Below are 22,512 nucleotides of genomic sequence, written 5' to 3' on the forward strand. Positions count from 1 at the left end.
ATACACTGTGTGATATATTCCCAGATCCTTTCAAACTCTCACCAGCGAATATAGCCTACACTGAAAATGAATAATGCTAAAATTATTTTTACACATAAAACGTTATTCCTCCCGTGTGGTGGGTTGTGACGTCGGTCCTCATCTGAAACGCATCATCTGGCAACCCATCACAGTTCCTCTCCAGCGAAGCTAAGCTACATCTCTACTGCGTTTCCCATCACTGCTGGATAGAGCACTAGAACCCTTGGATCAACGCGCAAAAATAGTGCGGGGAAAATATATTAAACATCTCAGGTAAGCTTTCGCGTGCTTTACGGTTAATTTTTTTGCTACCTCTTTTTTCCTGAGGCCAAAATTGAGTTTGCACGTTTTTAGAGAGTGAATGCTAGCCGTTAGCACACTTTCGCATGCTGGGTTTTTAGCGCCGGTGTGTAGGAAATCTTCCCCTAAAGACGCACCGCTGGAAAGCAATACTTAAGCTGTATTTTATTTAAATGCAGAAATTGTATCGAAAAATAGCACTTTGTTTTCTTTTCAAATTGGTGACCATGAAGAGTTTTTTTCGTATAAAGAGTTTCGCATAGAGAGTGGGTAGCCTATTTAAAGAAAAATAAGGGGATGTCTTTTGAAACTTATTGGACTTTTATTGCAGTGTGTATTCTTTATGAATAATGTATATTTATTAAATATGCATATTGAATTCCACTATTACTTGTCTGAAATTAGGCCTATGTAATAATATTCAATGGCATTTCCCCATATGGTTTCAAATCACTTTAAGCATATGGAAGGAAACACTACAGTTTGTGCGACCAGTGAGGTTAAATTTTAGAAGGCGCGTGAGCTTCTTATGAAATGTGACGCATGTGTCATTTTGGCTCGCGCTCAAGGCTCAGTAGTGGGCATGATTGTGATTCATCCCAGAGCATCGAATCTTTTGACTCTGCTCTCCAAAAGAATTGTTCAGCCGTTTCGTTCATTCATTCACTCTTTCTGCACTTTACGGCTTTATGCCTGTAGGTGGCGACAAAAGCGTCTCCTTTTGTGTGTTTTGAGCGAGTCATTGAGTCATTTACTCAACTGATTTGATTTGTTAAAGGGTTAGTTCACCCAAAAATGAAAATAATGTAATTTATTACTCAACATTATATCTTTCCACACCCCTAAGACCTTAGTTAATCTTCGGAACGCAATTTAAGATATTTTTGATGAAATCTGATGGCTCTGTGAGGCCTCTATAGCCAGCAATGACATTTCCTCTCTCAAGATCCATAAAGGTACTAAAAACATATTTAAATCAGTTCATGTGAGTACAGTGGTTCAATATTAATATTATAAAGCAACAAGAATATTTTTGGTGCGCCAAAAAAAAAAAAAAAATTAACGATTTGCATAGTGATTGCCAATTTCATAACACTGCTTCATGAAGTTTCAGAGCGTTATGAATCTTTTGTGTTGAATCATCGGTTCGGAGCGCCAAAGTCACCTGATTTCAGCAGTTTGGCGGTTTGACGCGCGATCCGAATTAGGGCTGGGCGATATATCGCATGCAATTGTCACGCGCATTTCATCAGCCGTAGTTCACTGACAAGCTACGCAATATCGCGTTCATTATCGAAGGCGATTCATCTGCGATATGAACGCGATATTGCGTAGCTTGTCAGTGATCTACGGCTCCGTCTATTAAATGCGGCTCCATTTGAAAGCAGGTGATGGCGATTTAGCGGTAATTAGGGAACCGGCTTTACTGACGAAATGCGTGTGACAATCGCATGCGATGTATCCGTCAGCCCTAATCTGAATCATGGTTCGATACACTGATTCATTTGTGCTCCGAAGCTTCATGAAGCAGTGTTTTGAAATCGGCCATCACTATATAAGTCGTTATTTTGTTTTTTTGGCGCTCCAAAAATATTCTCGTCGCTTTATAATATTAATATTGAACCATTGTATTCACATGAACTGATTTAAATATGTTTTTAGTACCTTTATGGATCTTGAGAGAGGAAGTGTCATTGCTGGCTATGCAGGCTTCACTGAGCCATCGGATTTCAACAAAAATATCTTGATTTGCGTTACGAAGATTAACGAAGGTATTACAGGTGTGGAACGACATGAGGTTGAGTAATAAATGACAATATTTAAATTTTTGGGTGAACTAACCCTTTAAAACATTAATTCATGTACGAAACAAATCCTTTATTATAATTTGCATGTCTGCAAAACTAATAAGAGACTCCAAAATATAGTATAAATAAAGTAGTTTTATCATTTTCTTGCATTTTATCAACTCTACACATAATTCTTGGAGTCAATCTGATGAACTCTCAAGATAAACTGAATGACTTAAATACCCTGCCCTTTTCTCACGGTTTAGTCATATTCTTTTTCACGAATGTGATTTGTCTATTACACCAGTTCTGCCTTTCTCATACATAGTCACTCTGAGTCAGACTAAAAACACTGACTTGTTCAGTAAAGGTGTATTCATTCAACAAGTCCAGCCAATGAACTGCTCTTTCCCTACCTCAAGTGTTATATTCTTGTTCTGTAGTCTTATAAGAGAGGGGACGCTCTCTCTATAACGCCCACTGTTGTTTTAATGAGGATCACAAGACGCAAAGGCAGTGCAGTCTTGTGACAACACCAATTTATTCACTGTATCTTTGATTCTGTACTTCAGTACCAAGGTCTATTGGTGTAATGTTTTACTGTGCACACGACATTCTATCCCATTAGCCTTGAGTACTTTTATTTAGGCTCCTAATGGAAAGCTTTTATGCTAAAGCACTCCTGACCGCAGTCATTCTGTTGATACAGTATTGCATTGGTATTTGTTTACATACATCTTACTTGTTACAGTAGTTCAATTCCTCAGGTGCCCGCGTGCACGGCAGTTGCCCATGTGACGCATGAATTATTCAAACTGAGGATGTGGGATCTAGGATCAATTTGCATCTGGTGTACTTGAAAGGGACTTGATCATGTCAGATGTTTCCATATAGGATATTGGTTTCTCAAAAGCATTGCAAGTTCCATTGAACTATATTGGTGACGACAGAACTTGCGACCATAGTTGACCCCAGATTGGCGTTGTCAAAAGTACCGACATTTTAAAAATGTGATGATGCCAGTATTTTGACTGCTGTGGATTCCTAAACACATCTGATTGGCCATTGTGTTCATGCGCTCAACAGATATGTCTGTGATTGGCTACAATGAACAACTCTTCAAAAACTTGTTGTAAATAGACATCTTTGACGCTTTTTTGAGTGCTTACATAGATACACACGGGAGCGTTTGAAAGCAGGCGGATATATTTGGAATCCCTAATATCCCTAATATATCTGCTGATAGATGCCTGCTTTCAAATGCTCCCTTGTGTATTTGTGTAAGATGTCTATTTAAAACGTGTTTTTGAAGCATTGACAATCACAGACGTATCTGTTGAGCTCATGAACACAATGGCCAATCAGAGGTGTTTTATTATTATTATTATTTTTATTATTTTTTTATTTCAGTACCGACTTGGTACCAAAGTGACAACACTACCCCAAATCGGTTCTTTTTGCACTCTTTCTCAGGTGAGCGATCAGCTTTCGGGGTTATAAAATGCCAGCCTCTCTATAGGGACTGATGTCTTTTGCCCACTGTCTCAGAACTCCCTTTTTAGCTTTGCTCCCTGGACTAGTTGGACGCTGTTTAATGCCAGTGTCGCTGCAGAGGCAGCTTTCGGTCCTTAGTTACAGAAGTGCTGAGTGGCTCTTGGAAAGAAATCGCACTGCACAACATCTTGTCTCGCCTTCTGGAATAATCCACCTGACCCCTACAATGAAACCGGCATTCGTTAGTTCTAGATTGGCTGCTTGCCCTTAAGGCAAGTGTGTCGAAATAACCCATGCACTTCACTAAAAGATTTTAAGCGACTTTTTGATGCAGATTTTACCCTGCAAGTCTGGAAACAGCCCAGGATTTGCTGCCATGCAGTGTCAGACTCTGGGGTGCATGCAGCTGTGGAACTTGGCACCAGTGTTATGCAGCAAACAAAACAGCACATGGCCAGCGTTCCCACAAGTCAGCGGGAACTTGTTATACTGAGTGGCCTGATAAGTTTACGGAAAGGATCATATGATGTGGCTGGATGCATCAGGGAGAAAGTGGCAGGGTGAGATTGAAACATCATATATTGGGATGAACGTGTGTAAATTGTTAAAGTGAGCCTAAAAATTGTTCTGATCAAACGCTGAGTGAGATTAGATCACATCCTGTATTTTTGTTTGATCATTTACATGCGTATTTAGGCTTGCCAATTTTTTATTTTTTTTTAAACTTGTCAGCTAGATTAAATTATCTAAACTGCAATACAATCTACTCTTCTATGCCATCATTTTCCAGTGTTTAAGAATTTAGGGTATTTTTTATGTAATTACTAAATTATATGCGTGGAAAATGTATTTTAAAGTTGCATATATTAAATAATAAATGTTTTATAAATGTAAACATTTTTTTTTTTTTGTCCAAAGACCTTAATAATAATAATAATAATAAAAACAAAGATATGCCATCTAAAGTATGTAGTACACAACTAGACCTCTTTTATTGAATCCAAAAGGTTTTAATAATATTTTGCTACGTATAAATGTATTTTAAAGATTTTGAAGTGTCAAAAGGTCATTCGGTTTAACCGTCCAAAGGCCAATACAGCCATTTCATTTGTGATTAAAATGTAATAAATGTATATATTTTTTATATTCTGACATGATTTTATAACATCATATATCAACATAGTGCAAATGGTATTACAATTATGTGTAGAAATCGTTGCTTTGTTATGAGAAAGAATGTCTGGAAAAATTTAATTGATGTCATTCGGAGTAACCAATATAAAGGGACCATTTTGGATCAGATCATGCGGTCAGTATCTTGTGACAGGATGTGACATCATTCAGACACATGCAAAGGACCACATGGTTGTGAAGCAAAGTAACTAACTCTCTTAACTATTTGAAAAATTCATGTTTTCACTTGCTCATAGGCGTGTCCCGAAACATCAGGGGCCAGTTGCACCAGCTGTGCGCAAGTTACAACGTAGACTAGTTTTCACGTAAATGGGCACTAAGTTACAACTTACGCACTACTAAATATTTTTGTGTTGCACCATTAAACTTAGTTGAAGCGTAACTCTACGTATACACTAAATATTTACGGAAGCCTCCTATCAGGAGTAACGGTTGGAATAAAATAGCAGACTGACTGAACTGCATCAATAAGCTCTTGTTTTACCTGACAGACTTCATTCTTTACACATATAAGATGCTGCTGACATTTACACTCTCTTAAATTTTAAGAGAGAGAACATCATGTGAAAAAATTACTTTGTTAGACACTCTTCAACACGAATCCGTTAAACAGCGCACCGCTGTGTGCATCGGTCCTATCACTCCGTGTTGTGCATGTCAAATAAAATCAGTCATAATCAATAAATGTAATTTCTTATGTTTTTGTTGTTGTTTCAGTCTTTATTTATTGATCCTTATTAATTTCGTTTCAAATACAGTTTCTGAATGTTATTTACATATAAAAACATTTATGATTAAGTAGTAGGCTATTATATTTAATGGGAACTTATTTTTACTGTTAGCTACGTGAGGCAAAATAAGTCAGAATGAAGGATAAACTGAAATTCACGGAATTTCAACAACTTCTGCTCCTGTATTTGAAGGATAACTGAAGGTAAACGTCATATTATGCGACTACGCATTACTTTACGGAGACCTTACGAGCTACTAGCTACGTTCTGCCTGAACAAATGGTGCAACCAAATAAAGTACAGAGTTAGTTACAAACTAGTTAGTAGTAACTAAGCCACTAGTGTGGACTTTACGTTCCAATTTAAGAAAGAACTTACGAACGGCTGGTGCAACCCTACCCAGGTCATTCGGTACAACCGCTATAAAACATGGAAAATGTAGTAATATTTTAAAAACTTGTACTAAATATAAAATGTTTGATTGTTCTTATGTTAGCTAGCTAGATATCAGCCTGTTAGCATTTTTTGAAAATATTGTCATTCGGTAAAACCAAAATTTTGGTAAAACCGAATGACTTTTTTGGTGACAACTTTTTTTTTTTCTTATTTTAAAATAAAAATGATAAAAATCTTTATAAAAATTCCCACTGACAACAAATTTCTGAACAGTAGTGCATGTGAATACTAACGGGCAAGTAGAAAAAATCTGTACTGTTATTTGATTACATATTAACCCAGTATCTGCTGCGGATGAACTGTATTGGCTTGTTATCAGTGGACAACTGATAAGAATAGATAAGGATAATAAAAAAGTTTTTTACTATCCCAATGTAATTTAAAAAAAAATCTTGCATGGGTTTTGAACTCCTCTTTCTTTTCCACTTTTTTGTGATTTTATTACGCCATTAAAGTAGTCCAATCAATTGGTGATATGTAAAACATTTTCTGTCGATGCACCTAAAGGCCATTTAGAAGCACTTTTATTGACCCAGCTGCGGTCTGGGATAGTAATACAATACAGTTTCGTCAGTCTGCGGTTTATATTTCATGGATATAGGCGGCTCTCAAGTGCATTACACATTTTTCAAAAGTCTCAGGCAATTAAGACTTAAATGTCATGCAGTAATCGTGGACTGAGATCTTGTCAGGATAGGAAGGAAGTAACCTCCATGAAATATAAACCGCAGACTGACGAAACTACACGATTTCTGAAGCAACGGCTTTGAGCTTCTTTACAGTTCTCTATTTGGGTGAGATCCCTTGTGAAATGTGTGCATATTTGCAGTGTGGCAATGTTTCTCTTGGTCTTTTTCAGGGGTGTAACAGAGGAGGGAAGGTGCACTCAGGATGGTCACCATTCCAGAGTACTACGAGGGGAAAAATGTTCTCATCACAGGGGCCACAGGCTTTATGGGGAAAGTACTTCTGGAGAAACTGCTACGCTCCTGTCCCGGTGTCAAAGCTGTCTATGTGCTTGTCCGGCCCAAAGCAGGACAGGCACCCGATGCCCGTATCGCTGACATGATCAACTGCAAGGTGAGTAAGTGCAGGCCTGGAAGATTGTTGGAGACCTTGGTTTTGTTTCTCAATTTTAGTCTTTTTAATTTTAGTTTTCTGAGTTATACATTTGGCATAAAGCAAGGCGATGTAGAAAATAAAAGCATGTATTTTTTTCAGCATTTGAACTGATTTTTATTTTTATTTTTAATCAAGTGAACAATAATTTCAAGTTGTAATCAAAATGTTTAATTCAAGAAGTGAATCTAAAGTTAAATCTATTACAGTTCTACTGCTCCTATTTTTAATAAAAATATTTAAGGAGTTATGCAAGCAAAGTTTTCATGGATAATGAAATGATAATGAGTCTTCTTTACAAATACAATTATTTGCTGTGTTATTTTAGTATTATTTATATATTATAGTATTTATTAATATTTTGAATTAGCCTATTTTATATTTTCAGTTTTCATTTTTAATTTAGTAATTGTGCTTTTTTTATCATTTTAATTAGTCATTCTTATTATTTTATTAGATATTGTTATTCTATTTAGCTTGTTTTTTTATTTTAGCTTCAGTTTTAGTCATTTTAGTACTTCAACTCTGTTTTTTAGCATCATTTAATTAAGTTTTCATCTAATATTTGTATATTTCATCTTTTTCAATTACTAAAAAAAAATTTTAGTTTACAACTGCACTGATTATTTTTTATGCTGACAAACTGGATTGTATTTTTTGTTATTTTTTACATCAGTAAATTATTGTAATGCATGGTAATTTTTTTAAATGACATTGATGTTCAGTATTGATGTCCATATACATCATATTTGTATGTAAAAAAAGACATTTTTTGAAGTTTGATGAATATCAAAATGTTTTAAGACAAGAAGGGATCATGAAATTAGTCATGCTATTAACAATGCCGTTAGTTTGCTTAACAGGCACATAAAAAGCATTAATAATTGTAATTTACATTATTATTTAATTGCCTTTTTATTGTGAATGTAGTATATATAGTATATTGTCAAGTCCTAATTATGGGTAGTTGTTTTATAGTTATTTATAGGTTTCCTCTAGGGAAAAAAATGTTCCTCAAAAGTCTGATGAGATGCAGCATAAAACGATCTTTTTAAGGAGTTTTCAGCTTCTGGATTCTCTTAATGCAGTTGAAATCATCTTAATATTTAAAAGGAGGGATTAATGACTAAGCCACAGATGCAATATTTAGATCACATCAATGTGACATCAGAGCATATAGATTTGCAGTGACTCTCAGGAAGCTTTGAACGCTGTAGATTGCTCTGATAAGTCTAGTTTGCTCTTTACACAGTGTTATTGTTTGCTCTTTACACAGTTATTATAAGAACATCTGGCCATATCTAGGTAATGTTGATAACATTGTTTCACAGGTTGTGCGTGACAGAAATTCATATCGCTGACTGTGATATGTGATGATGGTGAAAGTAATCTTGAGCCTTTGGATGTTTCAGCTTTTTGACAGGCTGCGGGAGGAGCAGCCCGATTTTGCAGAGAAGATCGTGGCAGTCAATAGCGACCTGACTCAGCCAGATCTGGATCTGAGCACGAAAGACCAGGAAACCCTCACGGGCTGCGTTAACATGGTGTTTCACTGCGCTGCCACTATCCGCTTCAACGAGCCTCTGAAGTAAGCCATAATCTCCACCCACAGGACGGCACAAATCTACAGCTACAAGTTTAGATGCTTCAGATTATTTAGGTGTTTACATCACAGGAAGCAACTGAGGGACCGTTTACACAACACTAAAAACTAAAAACGGAAAACTTTTGATGCATTTTGGCCAATTGTTTACATGACAATGGCATTTTGGGGGCCTGAAAACGCAAACTTTCAAAAATGGGTTTCAAAGTGCAAGTTTTAGAAAACTACAAAAACTCAAATTTGTGACGTCACGCACATGCATATTACATGCAATAATTACATTTTTACCACTCCTTGTCCAAATCGGTCCAAATATGTCATGGGATTTTTTAAAATAACGTAAATCTTAAATTGCATATTTCAGTAAGAGACATCGTTTACATTATATTAAGCCATACAAGTCTTAACACCAGGGGTTCCCTTTAACATTGACTTATTTGAATGACTCAGTAAGTTGAAAGACTGAAACTATAGTTATTGCAAATTATCATGATAAGATAATATTTTTTGGTCAGGTGGTTTACAGAAATCGCAGCAGTTCACATCAGTATAGTCAGATCCTCTGCGTCTGCAGTGTCACCGCAGTGTTTTTTTCTGTCCCCTTCGCTGCAGAGATGCCATGCAGTTGAATGTGCTGGCAACGCAGAAGATGGTTAGCTTGGCTCACAGAATGAAGCATTTGGAGGTGTTCATCCACGTCTCCACAGCCTACGCCCACTGTGACCGAGAGCTCATCGAAGAGGTGGTCTATCCACCTCCTGTCGATTACAAGAAGCTTATAGACACACTTGAGTAAGTCTTCCCAAAAGCTCTTCTTGTCTTTGGATCCTTAAACAAAAAAAAAATGTTGCTAGCATTGAAGCGGTTTCAAGGAGGATTAACTAGTGCAAACCTTTTTTGCTTTCCCTCAACTTCCTGTATTTGTACGACGCTGACAGGTGGATGGATGACAAACTTGTCTCTTTAATAACACCAAAGCTGTTAGGTGAGCGGCCTAACACATACACGTACACTAAAGCCTTGGCAGAGCACCTCGTCCAGCAGGAGTGTGGAAACCTCAATATCGCCATCGTCAGGCCCTCTATAGTCGGAGCCAGCTGGAAGGAACCGTTTCCTGTAAATATGCTCATTTCCATTCTCCCAACGTAATTAAAAAAATCTTGCATGGGTTTTGAACTCCACTCTTTCTTTTCCACTCTGTCAAAGGGCTGGATTGATAATTTCAATGGCCCTAGCGGGATATTCATCGCTGTGAGTACCCACTTTGATTGTTTACTTTTTACTGCATTTGTATGAATGTTTATTGGTACTTGATGTTAAAAGCTGTTTTTTTTTTTTTTGGTTGTGCAGGCAGGGAAGGGGATTCTGCGAACAATGAGGGCTTCAAATAGCGCTGTCGCTGACCTCGTGCCAGTCGACGTGGTCATAAACACCACTTTGGCCGCTGCCTGGTATTCCGGTTCCCAGAGGCACGCTAGGTCGGACAAACACTCAAACACAAACAGGCACACTAAATCCCTCATGCACAGATAACTGGAAAATAAAGTCATGGAATGGATTCCGCTAGTTTTCTGATAGTGTCGTTTTTCTCCATTGCAGGCCGAGAAATATGTTGGTGTACAACTGCACAACAGGCGGGATCAATCCTTTTCACTGGGGTGAAGTTGGTATGAATCACTTTTTTTAAACAAATCGCTGCATGACTCAAATGTCCACATTGGCCTTCAGTGCTTCATTTTCCCCATTTCATTTTTGCTCTCGACGTACAAATCGAAGAACTTGTGTTGTTAAATAAATGAGCTTGTCATGTTTGAACATGCGTACATGTATATTATGGGCGTTAGCTGGCTCATTCTTTTGCTCTGTATTTTATGGGAACGAGTTTAACTTGGATTTCAAAATTGAGACTTAAGCAAGTTTTCAGGTTTCCACTAAAATGAAGTAGGGTGGGGAGGAATGAGTTATGATAACCATTAGTAGATGAATTATGATTGGTGTAGTGGTATTTTTTTTTATGAGCAATCCATTTTTATTTTTTCCTTTTTATCACTTTAATGGAAAAAGTGACATGGAAACAAAGTAAATCTTGATCCATTATTATATTTTATTATATTATATTATATTATATTATATTATATTATATTATATTATATTATATTATATTATATTAATTATATTATTACGGAAGAGGATTAGGGCCAAGCAATAATAAAAAAAATAAAACCATCTCAAGATTAAAGTTGTTAAATTTCAAGAAAAAAGTCGAGATAAAATGTTGAGAATGAAGTCATTAAATTACGAGAAAAAAGTCGTTAAATTACGAGAACAAATTTGTTAAATTATGAGAAAAATGTCATTAAATTTCGAGAAAAAAGTCTAGATAAAATGTTGAGAAGAAACTCATTAAATTATGAGAATAAAGTCGTAATTTAACAAATCTGTTCTCGTAATTTAACAACTTTTTTTCCCGTAATGTAACGAGTTTATTCTCAACATTTTATTTCGACTTTTTTCTCGAAATTCAACAAGGTTTTTTTTTCTAAATTTAACAACTTTAATCTCAAGATGGTTTTATTTTTTTATTATTGCTTGGCCCTAATCCTCTTCCGTAATATTATATTATATTATATTATATTATATTATATTATATTATATTATATTATATTATATTATATTATATTATATTATATTATATTATATTATGAATTATTTTATTTTATTTAGGGCTGTCAAATCGATTAATCATGATTAATTGCATCTAACATACCACAAAATGTGCCGTATATGTTTTTTCTTTTTTGTATAAATATATAAAATGAGAGAACACTTGGTGTCTGATTTGTTTACCATGTGTAGGGCGAGTGACGCAACTCCCTTTTAACTAAGCTTTTGTTGGAATACGTGTCAATGTCATTGTTACTGTTTGCACAACAAACATGTCTCTAGTGAACTCTTAAAACAGGTCTGACTCAGTCTATCACTGTGATGAGTGACTGACATTCAGTGAGACTGAAAATATTTATATCTATTTACAGATATAAATAGATATTAGAGACATTAGATGAACCATGGTACAAGAGTGTACTGAACCATATTGTTCACATTTTCTACTGGAACCATTTCATCCCTGATTAATTAGTTAATATACAAATGAATGTTTAGTTATAATCAGCATTGGGTTGCAGTTGGAGCAATCCAAAGGACTCAGCAATACGGATTTCTTTCTTTTTTCCATTTTTTTTTCCCCCTGCTGGCTCAGTCAGACTAGTTCACATTTTCATATATATAATATATACATACCAAATTGTTGTAACTGTTTAATAAGTATTATCTTGATTTATGAAATATACAAAAACAATTCTGTCTGATACATAATAAATTATATATATATAATAAAGTAAAAATTATAAAGTAAAAAAAAAATAATGATAAAGTAGTCAACATTTGAAGTGGATCAAAAAAAGTTCATCAAAGTTAGGATGACCAGACATCCTGTTTTTCCCAGGACAGTCCTGCATTTCAGCTCTATATTTAGTGTCCCCACTTAAAAAAAATCATGTTTTGTCCCATATTTCATCTATCCTAAAATTTTGTTACAACTGGGTATTCATAGAACAAGTAGTAGTAGTAGTGTTCTGTTACGCAAGAACTGCCCAATCAATTCGTCATACAACAAAATTACCATCCTATCACAATTCGTTAAAGATTAGTGAAGGCGGGATAGGCGGAATCGTGCTGAATGACATAGACCAGAAGCGCGCTATCCTGGTTCTCTCAGACAGTGCGCAATCAGTTCTTGCGGCTCATTGGTCAAAAAGTCCATCGTGTGGAGTATCTCACGTAAATGCAGTTGGTTAAGTCTTAAAGGGACAGTAACCTAATTAAATATTTATCTGTCATGAATGTTAATAAAACAACAAAAGATGTTAAATAAATGTGTGTGTGTGTGTGTGTGTGTGTGTGTGTGTGTATATATATAATATAATATATATATATATATTAATCAATCAATCAATCAATGTTGTCCCAAGTTTTAGGACAAAGAAGAAGGTTTTAGGACAACTTTGATGCAGGGTTTTGATCCACTTCAAATGTTGACTACTAATATATATATGTATGTATGTATGTGTATATATATATACACATCATCCAATCACATTATATTAGTATTTAGTATATTTTTTGTAATAATTTTTATCTTTTTTTTATTAATTAAAAATAAATTACAGTTCTGTTAACTGGACCGAAAACTCTCGTCATGGTCATTGTTGAGCCCTGGCTAATTACTAAGATGAATTTTACAATATGAATGGGATGATGCTTTAAACATGATCCTAAAGGCCCCGACATACTTCAAATGAAATCGAAGAACGAACTGATCTGACATAATTTTGAACAAAATCAGGCCGAAACAGCTTGCAAACATCTGGAATTTCTGGAAAAGTTTGCTTCGGCTGGTAAACACCTTCGTACTACCGTTGGACCATGGCCATTACGTAAGGTAGGTGTGTGCTGAGGCTCCGCCTTCTTTCACTCGGAAAATCTTTTCCAGTTCATTTCTCCTCTCGAGTCCGTATAAGTCAGACGTCCGCGAGTGAAAACATGAACGCTGGAACATGAAGTTGTACTTCTGATGAAATGAGAGACTGTTTAATACATTAAAGCTGCTTGATTTTAAGCAATCTCTTTTATAAAGTGTTATAAACGCGACGTGATTTTACCGGAGTGCCGAATTACAGAGCTCGTGCAAACAAACATATCCACATTGCCATGATCAGATGCTTTTGTTATGCTTTATTAAAAAATCCTTGCTAGTTTCATAATTTTGTTGTTTATTTTGTATTTCACTCTCAGCAGTGTGGGCGGCGTCAGATGTTCGATTACAGTCTCTGCTCATGTATTTCAAACTTCGTTTTACCCCTCAACGAAGAACAAGAAAGAACTTCACTTGAAGTATATCGAGGCCTTAATGCTATGCTAATTAAATAACCCTGATCTTTAAGAATAGAAGAAAAACCCCAGAAAAGGTCAAAATGTTTCTTTTTAACCCTGAACAAAGTCATGCGCATCTGTGCCGTTTACTGTTGAACCCGTTTTTGTCTCTTAGAGTACCATGTTACATCTACTTTCAAGAGGAACCCCCTCGAGCAGGCCTTCAGGCGGCCAAATGTAAATCTCACAACCAATCACCTTATCAATCAGTACTGGATTGCTGTAAGCCACAAGGCGCCAGCATTCCTATATGATCTCTTCCTCAGGATGTCAGGAAGAGAGCCCAGGTAAATCCAACCGCTTCGTCCCGCTTCCTCCCCCACGCTTCCTCCCCCACGCTTCCTGCTCCACGCTCGGTCTAGCCATCACGTGTCGTTCTCCGTGTCTTGGGCAAGGATGCATAACCCACTCGGAGACTGGGTTCTGCACGCTTCCCGTCCACGTGTGTGCTTAGCCGTGTGTGTGTGTGTAGCTCTGTGTTTAAAATGCTCTCGTATGTTGTATGCCTGTATTCCTTTTCGCAGAGTACTGCATAAACATGACGTTCAAGACCAACCCCTTAGAACAGGCTTTCAGACGCCCCAATGTTAACCTGCGATCCAACCCTTTTACCAATCAGTACTGGACCACAGTGAGTCACACCCTTCCTGCCCTGCTGTATGACGGGTTTCTCATGTTGACGGGTCAGAAGCCCCGGTAAGGTCTTCAGTACCCGCTTCTACCCCTTTATCCTCCCCCTTCCCCTCCCTCACCTCCACCACTGGGTGTTGGGTGCGTGGTGTGGCATGGCCGGCCGGCCGGCGGGCTGGGAAAGAAAACGCCCAGCCTGGCTGTCTGCTCGACTTCATGGCATTGGACAAACGCTGCTGGCAGGCTACCGCTAAAGTGCATGGAGTCCTGCACGTTTTTTTTTTTTTTTTTTTTTTTTTGGAAACGGAGATGGATCCATCCCATAATTCCATCTTTATCTTATGTTGGTTTTCTTCTTCTGAGCCATGCCATTAAGTCTTCAAGAGAGGTCTTTTGGTCTGCTCTTGTAGCACATGAAAACATAGTGGAAGCTGGGAATGATGGTTTGATCAACACAGCCTGTACTCACCAAGCAAGTCGGAGTGCTCCGCTCAGATCAGATACGGATGGTTCACGCTAGAGTTTTATGTCAAAAAAGCCAAACTGATCAGAGAACAGCACTCATAAGTAAGCAATGGGGCCAGGTACCAAACTCCCTGCTCTAGGAATTGGTTTAAGATGGGGGTTTTCAAATTGGCGTCCTAGACGCCTACAAATTTTATAATATTTTTTAAGTATATTTAAAAAATAAATATATTTTAATTATTATATAGTATATATTTAAATATTTTATCAATAGCTATATTTAAAAAAAAAAAAAATATGTAAATATTTTTTAAAAAATTATATATTATACATATCTTTTTAAAAATCACAAAAAGGTGAAATGTCAAAATGTTTTTTTTTTTTTATTATTTTATATTACGATTTCATTTTAATTCTAAGATTTTTAATCTGTTGAATTAAAAATGTGTATCTTTATCCAACTTTCCTCTAATAGTGGGTAGAAAAAAGATTGTCAATGTAATCCAAAATACATATTTTCCAGAGAATATTTGATGCTTATTTAATTATTAATTAATGTCTAATTGTTTGTTTTAATATTTTTTTCACACAATATAACTGCTTCTTTGGACATAAAATATACAGCTGCCTACATCTATTAAAACGCTGGTCCTTCGCAAAGGGGGTCATATTTGGGGACCTTGGCAATAAAAGTTTTGAAAGCCCCCAGTTTAATCCACTAGGATCTGTCCTTCTAATTTTACATAAAAAATAAGATGGAAGCATAAGTTTGATATTTAATTCATTCATCCAAAAATGCTTTTAATTGCAGGGAGTAGGTGTGTTTGGTATCTGGAGAAGGTTTGAAATTGATCTTTAAAAGTTGTTGTTCTAATACGTTGCATGTAGTCATCCCCTATCCAACCGATCTTGATGGGAAACTGGGCGTTTCTGGATATTTTCATTCAACTTCAACAGTGCTTTGTTATATAAGGCCTGATAAAATTTGGTCTACATCTGGTACGGTTTATAGATGTACACAAAGAAACAAACAGTAAGAATCATCAAGAATCTCAAGTACAAAAATGCGCCCAGGTGCCCTCCAAGATCCTTCAGTGTCTTTTAACCGTGTGAACTTTGCTCAACCAAACCATAATGGGAATCCACAGTTGTTTTTACCAAAGGTTTGTGATTCAGTGCTGCAGTGGGATCTAACCTGAATCAAATGATGATGAATGGTTTGAAGAAATTGACTAATTGAGAAGTATTTATTGATTTTATGGAACCCATAAAGCAGGGGTGTCCTGGAGGGCCACTGTCCTGCAGAGTTTAGCTCCAACCTTTCTGGAAGTTTCTAATATGCCTAGTGAGACCTTGATCAGCTGGTTCAGGTGTGTTTAATTGGGGTTGGAGCTAAACTCTGCAGGACAGTGGCCCTAAAGGAGCAGGATTGGACACCCCTTCCCTAAAGGGACCTTTGCAAAAATATACAGACTTGCGTGCACACACATGTTTTTACTGTATCCACATTTTACTGTGCCAATTTTTTTATGAACCAGTACATGTAGCGTATAGGACAATGCACACTGAGCTGCCTATTGCTCCATCAGCCCATTTCACAGTGTGGTTTCTCGGCCACCACAGGGTTAAATTTAAGCGGATGTAAGGCCTTGAAATTAGAGGTACTGCCCTAATGAAAGCCAAATTTTGAGCACTTTTCATTGTACCAGTTTTTTATGGCCTCAAACTTGGCAAATAGGACAATGCACACAGCCCTATTGCGGCATAAGCCCATTTCGTGGCGCAGTTTCTTGGCCGCCACAGAGGATGCGTTAAAGAGGACATAAAGCCTTGATATTAGAGTTACTTCCCTAATGAAAGTCAAATTTTGAACAAATAGATCTCTATTAATTAATGCACATCCATGCTCTCATTTTCTTCAAAGATGGCAGTGACGCACAAAGGAAATAGGTTATAGTAACCTATACATAAATTGGAAACACATAAAAAGTCTGTGTGTGTGTAATTTTATATATATATATAATTTGTTTTTTTGTTTTTTTTGCAAAGGTCGCTTTAGGGGCTTCATAGGTTTTTTTTTGTTTGTTTTTTTTTTTTGTTTTTTACTTTATTTACTATATTTGGAAAAGCTAACCAATGGAAGCCTGTTTTTTCCTCATAGTAAAAAAAAAAAAGATGCAAATTTTTCTCATACTTATTACTTTAATGTCTGACAATGTGAATTGACATTTTATAATTACAACTTTAATTGTGACTTTTTATCTAACCATGTGAATATTTCAAATTTAAACTTGATCTGACTGTTACCCGTTTTATCTTTAATCTGAGGGCAGAAATGGGCTTCTTTAATAACCAATTTTTTTTTTTATTTAATAAAACATGGCATAGAATTAAATGTTATGCTGCTATTGCCAAAGTCATTTACAAGCTGTGGTTTCTTAAAACTACTTATGTAGTCTGTCACCATCTGCTCTCATTAAACCGTATGCCCTTTCAGGGATTAAATGAGAAAAAAAAGGCATAAACTCCACTTCCAGCCCCCTTCAATGCTCATCTGATGATATGTGTCTGTACTTTTCTCCCGCTTACTCCCTGCGTTGTTTCCGTGGCGACGCAGGATGATGAAGACAATTACTCGGTTGCACAAGGCCATGATGGTGCTGGAGTACTTCACTAGCCACTCGTGGGTGTGGAACACGGACAACGTCACCATGCTCATGAACCAGATGGGAGCTGAGGACAAGAAGGTGTGTGTATATGTACTATTAATACACTCACAGTCTGCCGTTGGCACAGTTAAATCAGTCGCATCTGTGACTGTGAAAATTGTGTCAGTACAGTTTGAAAATCTGAGGTTTTGTCTTTTGTGAATGAAACATTCATTCAAATTCATCTCTGACTTTTATCAATGCTTGTCCTTTTCTGCTCAGGTATTTAACTTTGACGTCAGGCAGTTACACTGGGCAGAGTACATGGAGAATTACTGCATGGGCACTAAGAAGTATGTTCTCAACGAAGAGTTGTCAGGACTCCCAGCGGCACGCAAACACTTGAACAAGTAAGTATTGAAGTTCTCTCGGTTAACACAGTTAGTTCGTTTTTTTAGAGGGGGCCGTATTGTTTACTGGCCAATATTAGAGATTTTTTTTCAAATTTATTTTTATCAGTTGATATTGCGTATCTAATTTTTCATCATCTGAGGCTATGTTCAGACTCCTGGCAAATTGGATTTTTTTTTCTCAAATCAGGTATTTTTAGGCAAACTGTCTGAACTATTAATTGCAAGTGATCAAAATTGTTTCATTCTGTTGATTCTTTTGAAGAGGGTTTTAACCAAGTAAATCCTTTTTTTTTTTTTTTTTTTTTTTTTTAATAAACATCTCTCGCCATGAATATAGCCATAGAAGCTGGCATGGCGTTAAGAAAAGAAAAGGGGGAAAAAAAAAAAAAAATTGCAAGTGACCAAATAAGATTTGTGCATAACCAAACTATCTGCATGGATTGCTTTGGTAACGGCATAGGCGTGCCCACGTATGTGACGAGGCTTTCAAAACAGATGCAGGAAAAATGGAGATGCATCATCTCGCTCTTCAAATAAGCGCCCTATTGAGTTGCAATGCAAAACTTATGGAAAAAAAGAAAAAGATAATTGCAAATTTTTCATTTTACTTTATATCACACACTTCTGACTTTATAACTCACAATTCTGACTTTATCTCACAATTCTGACTTTATATCTCACACTTCTGACTTTATATCTCACAATTCTGAATTTATCTCGCAATTCTGACTTTATATCTCGCAATTCTGAATTTATCTTGCAATTCTGACTTTATATCTCGCAATTCTGACTTTATATCTCGCAATTCTGACTTTATATCTCGCAATTCTGACTTTATATCACACAATTCTGACTATATCACACAATTCTGACTATATCACGCAATTCTGACTATATCACGCAATTCTGACTATATCACGCAATTCTGACTATATCACGCAATTCTGACTATATCACGCAATTCTGACTTTATATCTCGCAATTCTGACTATATCTCGCAATTCTGACTTTATATCTCGCAATTCTGACTATATCTCGCAATTCTGACTTTATATCCCGCAATTCTGACTTTATATCCCGCAATTCTGACTTTATATCCCGCAATTCTGACTTTATATCCCGCAATTCTGACTTTATATCCCGCAATTCTGACTTTATATCTCGCAATTCTGACTATATCTCGCAATTCTGACTTTATATCCCGCAATTCTGACTTTATATCCCGCAATTCTGACTATATCTCGCAATTCTGACTTTATATCCCGCAATTCTGACTTTATAACTCGCAATTCTGACTTTATATCACGCAATTCTGACTTTATATCTCGCAATTCTGACTTTATATCTCGCAATTCTGACTTTATATCTCGCAATTCTGACTTTATATCTCGCAATTCTGACTTTATATCTCGCAATTCTGACTTTATATCTCGCAATTCTGACTTTATAACTCGCAATTCTGACTATATCTCGCAATTCTGACTTTATATCTCGCAATTCTGACTATATCTCGCAATTCTGACTATATCTCGCAATTCTGACTATATCTCGCAATTCTGACTTTATATCACGCAATTCTGACTATATCTCGCAATTCTGACTATCTCGCAATTCTGACTTAATAACACACAATTGCAACTTTGTATCATGCAGTTCTGACTTTATAAAACGCATTTGCGACTTTATATCACACAATTCTGACTATAACACGCAAATGCGACTTTATATCGTGCAATTCTGAGATAAAAAAAAAGTCAATTACCTTTTTTATTTTTATACAGTGGTGGAAACAAGCTTCCATACTCCTTCGTCACACAGGAAAATGCCGAAATCTTTGGACATACCATTTGAACACCATGTGAATACTTCTGACATTTCCGTCTCAAGTTTTGATGTTTATCATTGTGTCTCATTAAGAGTGACGAACAAGACCGTTTGAAATCCAATTTGAGCAGCCAGAGCATCCAGACTGAGACGTTTCTGTGAAAATCTGATTGAAATCGCATTTCAAACCACCTCCATATGTGGTTTGAAACAGATTTGGAAAAAAAATACGGTTTCATGTTTGTTTGTTTTTTGCTGTCTAGACTTTGAAAAATAAAGTCTGGATATGCCAAAAAATTTTGCTGGCAGTCTGAACATGGCCTAATGCTCACGTCTTTAAAAAAAAAAAGAACACTGTTAAATAGAATCGAAACTGAAAGGAATTGTCAAATCTCAAAATAAATACTGTACATTATAATGTTTTGATGCCTAAATTCAGCATTTCAAATAATTGATTTCATTTTTTGTTTTCTTTAATCTATTTAGACAAAATGGTATTTTCATTTTATGGCTGATATTAAGATTCTATAATTATCGACTTGTCAAGTATACATTTTAAGTGGAGATGACACTAAAAAAAGATATGAATTTTTTTTCCCCTTTTTGTTTTGTTTTCCTGTAGGCTGCGGAACATTCGCTATACTTTCAACACCATCTTGGTAGTTTTGATCTGGCGCATCTTCATCGCCCGTTCACAGATGGCCAGAAACATCTGGTACTTCGTCGTCAGCTTGTGCTTCAAGTTCCTCTCCTATTTCAGAGCCTCCAGCACCATGAGATACTGAATCCACCCCAACTGTCCTTCCCCCCCCCTCTCCCGACGGCTATGCACACACTTCTGCTTTGCGACACTCCGGACTCTGAGGGTCAAGCGTACGGGCATAGTATCCGCTATCCTCCCCTCCCGCGCAAGTGCGCCCTCAACATCACAGGGTGCAATTGCACTCAACTGCTATGTAGAAAGCATGAATTTTCAGGGCTCGAGGTCTAAGAAGCTCTCTCAGCACAATGAGAGCGACTGCGTTCGTGCCGAGCGTGTTTAAGCACTTACTGTACCTGTTCCACCTCCTGAACGCAAAACAGGTTGTGGGCGACGCTTGATTATTATGGTTTACATACTTGCTCATACTTGTTGCCGGCAGTGGCCCCTTTCCAACTGTAATCAACGAAGCACAAGGAGAAAAAAAAATGAGATGGCTTTGTCTCAGCTCTGTGCCTACAATTCAAAAATTCTCTTCATCATGTGCCCAGTGTCTTTGTTAAATTCATCTCTTTTGCCTTACTTATTTCCAATGCCTCTTACCCTCTTCAAGACAAAGGTAATTGATGTGTCAGCAAATAATCTTAAGTGTCTGATTCCAGGCCTTATGTTTGTCTTCACACACTCTTCTTTAGTCAATTCCATGTCATCTTGAAATAAATTTTTGCTAGTTGACCTTAAGTTGGGGGTCTCTTGTTTTTGTGAAAGCAATCAGTCGCTTTTATTCAATCATTTTTTGAGATATTAATGAAGCAGGCTTGTCCGTTTTCCCCCAAAAATGCTAGAAAACGCAAGCCTCGGGTTTTCACACGCTTAAACCTGTTGCCTTTTATGAATAATGAGCCTCATTAATAAACATGAGCAGAACGGTTTTGAATTGATGTTGTTTAACAAACAATTTCGAGTTTCGTTCCGCTCAAGTTTCACGAATGAAGCACGATTATTATCTCTCGCCATAACTTATTAGTGTTCAGGTAATGGACGTTTGTACATAAAACGTTATATTTTGCGTAAATCGCTAAAGAAAACAAATATGTCGACTTTCAAAACTCGCGTATAAGCTTTATGCTAATTTATAGCGTCTTTACGTTCTTCAGCGCTTCGATTCCATATCAGAGGGTGACGGTTCATTTTAACTGGATTGAGTTTTCCTTTCCTTTTTTCACCCGATTTATTCTGTGACCTGTATGAATGTTGATGTAATGTGAAAGAGCTAATGGATGTATGTTTTCTAAACCATTTCTGTACTTGTATTTAGATAAAACACTGTAATTTAACATTGTCTGCTACCAAGTGTTTTCCATGATTGAGATAAATAGGAAGTGGTTGCTTGACAAGTGAAAAGAAGAGATGCAAAAGCTGCTTTTATGGTCACTCGTGCTTCGGATCACAATTAATGTCAAGTTACTTACCAGCCGAACTCTTTGCACAGCTTAATATAATACCAGGAAATGCTAGTTGATGGCTCGTTACTAACTGTGTGGATTATAGATTAACTATTCTGTCTTTTATATTAATGGTTTAAAGAACTGATAAAAATTATCCCTGCCTTCATTTCAGCGCTTCTATCAGGATCTGTATTTTTATGTGGGAGTTTGAGTGGAATAGTAAGTTTTGAAAACAAGTTGTGTATTCAGGGCCTATCAAGAGTATTTTTTTTACCCCAAAATAGGGTAAAATAAAGGAAAAATATATTGCAATGTAAAATATAGTAGTCAACGATAAGTTGTTAGTTTTCTTTGTGATGGGTAAAATTAGGCATCATTGGTCTTTTTGTCACAGATCACTTCCTTTCATTTCCCTCAGCATTTTATAAAGGTAATATAATTTCCCCTTCCCTTTCCTTGACAGGAAATGTGTAGTTTGTTTCCTTCTTTCCATTTTGTCTGCCTTATTTATATGTACTGTTCTGTTTGTTTTTTGTTTAATATCATGTAATGTTTTTTGCCACATTAAAAAGTCATTGGAGGGTTAAAAAAAAAAATCAATGGGTGCCTTTCATTTGTAAACCAAAAGAAATAAAGAATAAACTATGTGAACTTATTTTTCAGTTTAATGATTCATCATTGTTA

At 36.4% G+C, this 22,512-nt stretch overlaps 1 protein-coding gene across 1 annotated transcript; it reads left to right on the forward strand.

Annotated features, from left to right (window-relative positions):
- The first annotated feature begins 157 nt into the window (after window positions 1–157).
- far1 (fatty acyl CoA reductase 1) lies at window positions 158–22,475 on the forward strand. Its single transcript, XM_067379439.1, has 12 exons — window positions 158–294; window positions 6,846–7,066; window positions 8,518–8,693; window positions 9,321–9,500; window positions 9,647–9,824; window positions 9,915–9,959; window positions 10,059–10,186; window positions 10,308–10,375; window positions 13,816–13,987; window positions 17,413–17,542; window positions 17,726–17,853; window positions 20,303–22,475. Exons 2-12 carry the CDS (start codon window positions 6,878–6,880, stop codon window positions 20,463–20,465), a joined length of 1,557 nt encoding a protein of 518 aa, XP_067235540.1. The 5' UTR covers window positions 158–294; window positions 6,846–6,877; the 3' UTR covers window positions 20,466–22,475.
- The last annotated feature ends 37 nt before the right edge of the window (window positions 22,476–22,512 follow it).

This window comes from Chanodichthys erythropterus, chromosome 24 (genome assembly GCF_024489055.1).
Source record: "Chanodichthys erythropterus isolate Z2021 chromosome 24, ASM2448905v1, whole genome shotgun sequence".
Classification (NCBI taxonomy): Eukaryota; Metazoa; Chordata; class Actinopteri; order Cypriniformes; family Xenocyprididae; genus Chanodichthys; species Chanodichthys erythropterus.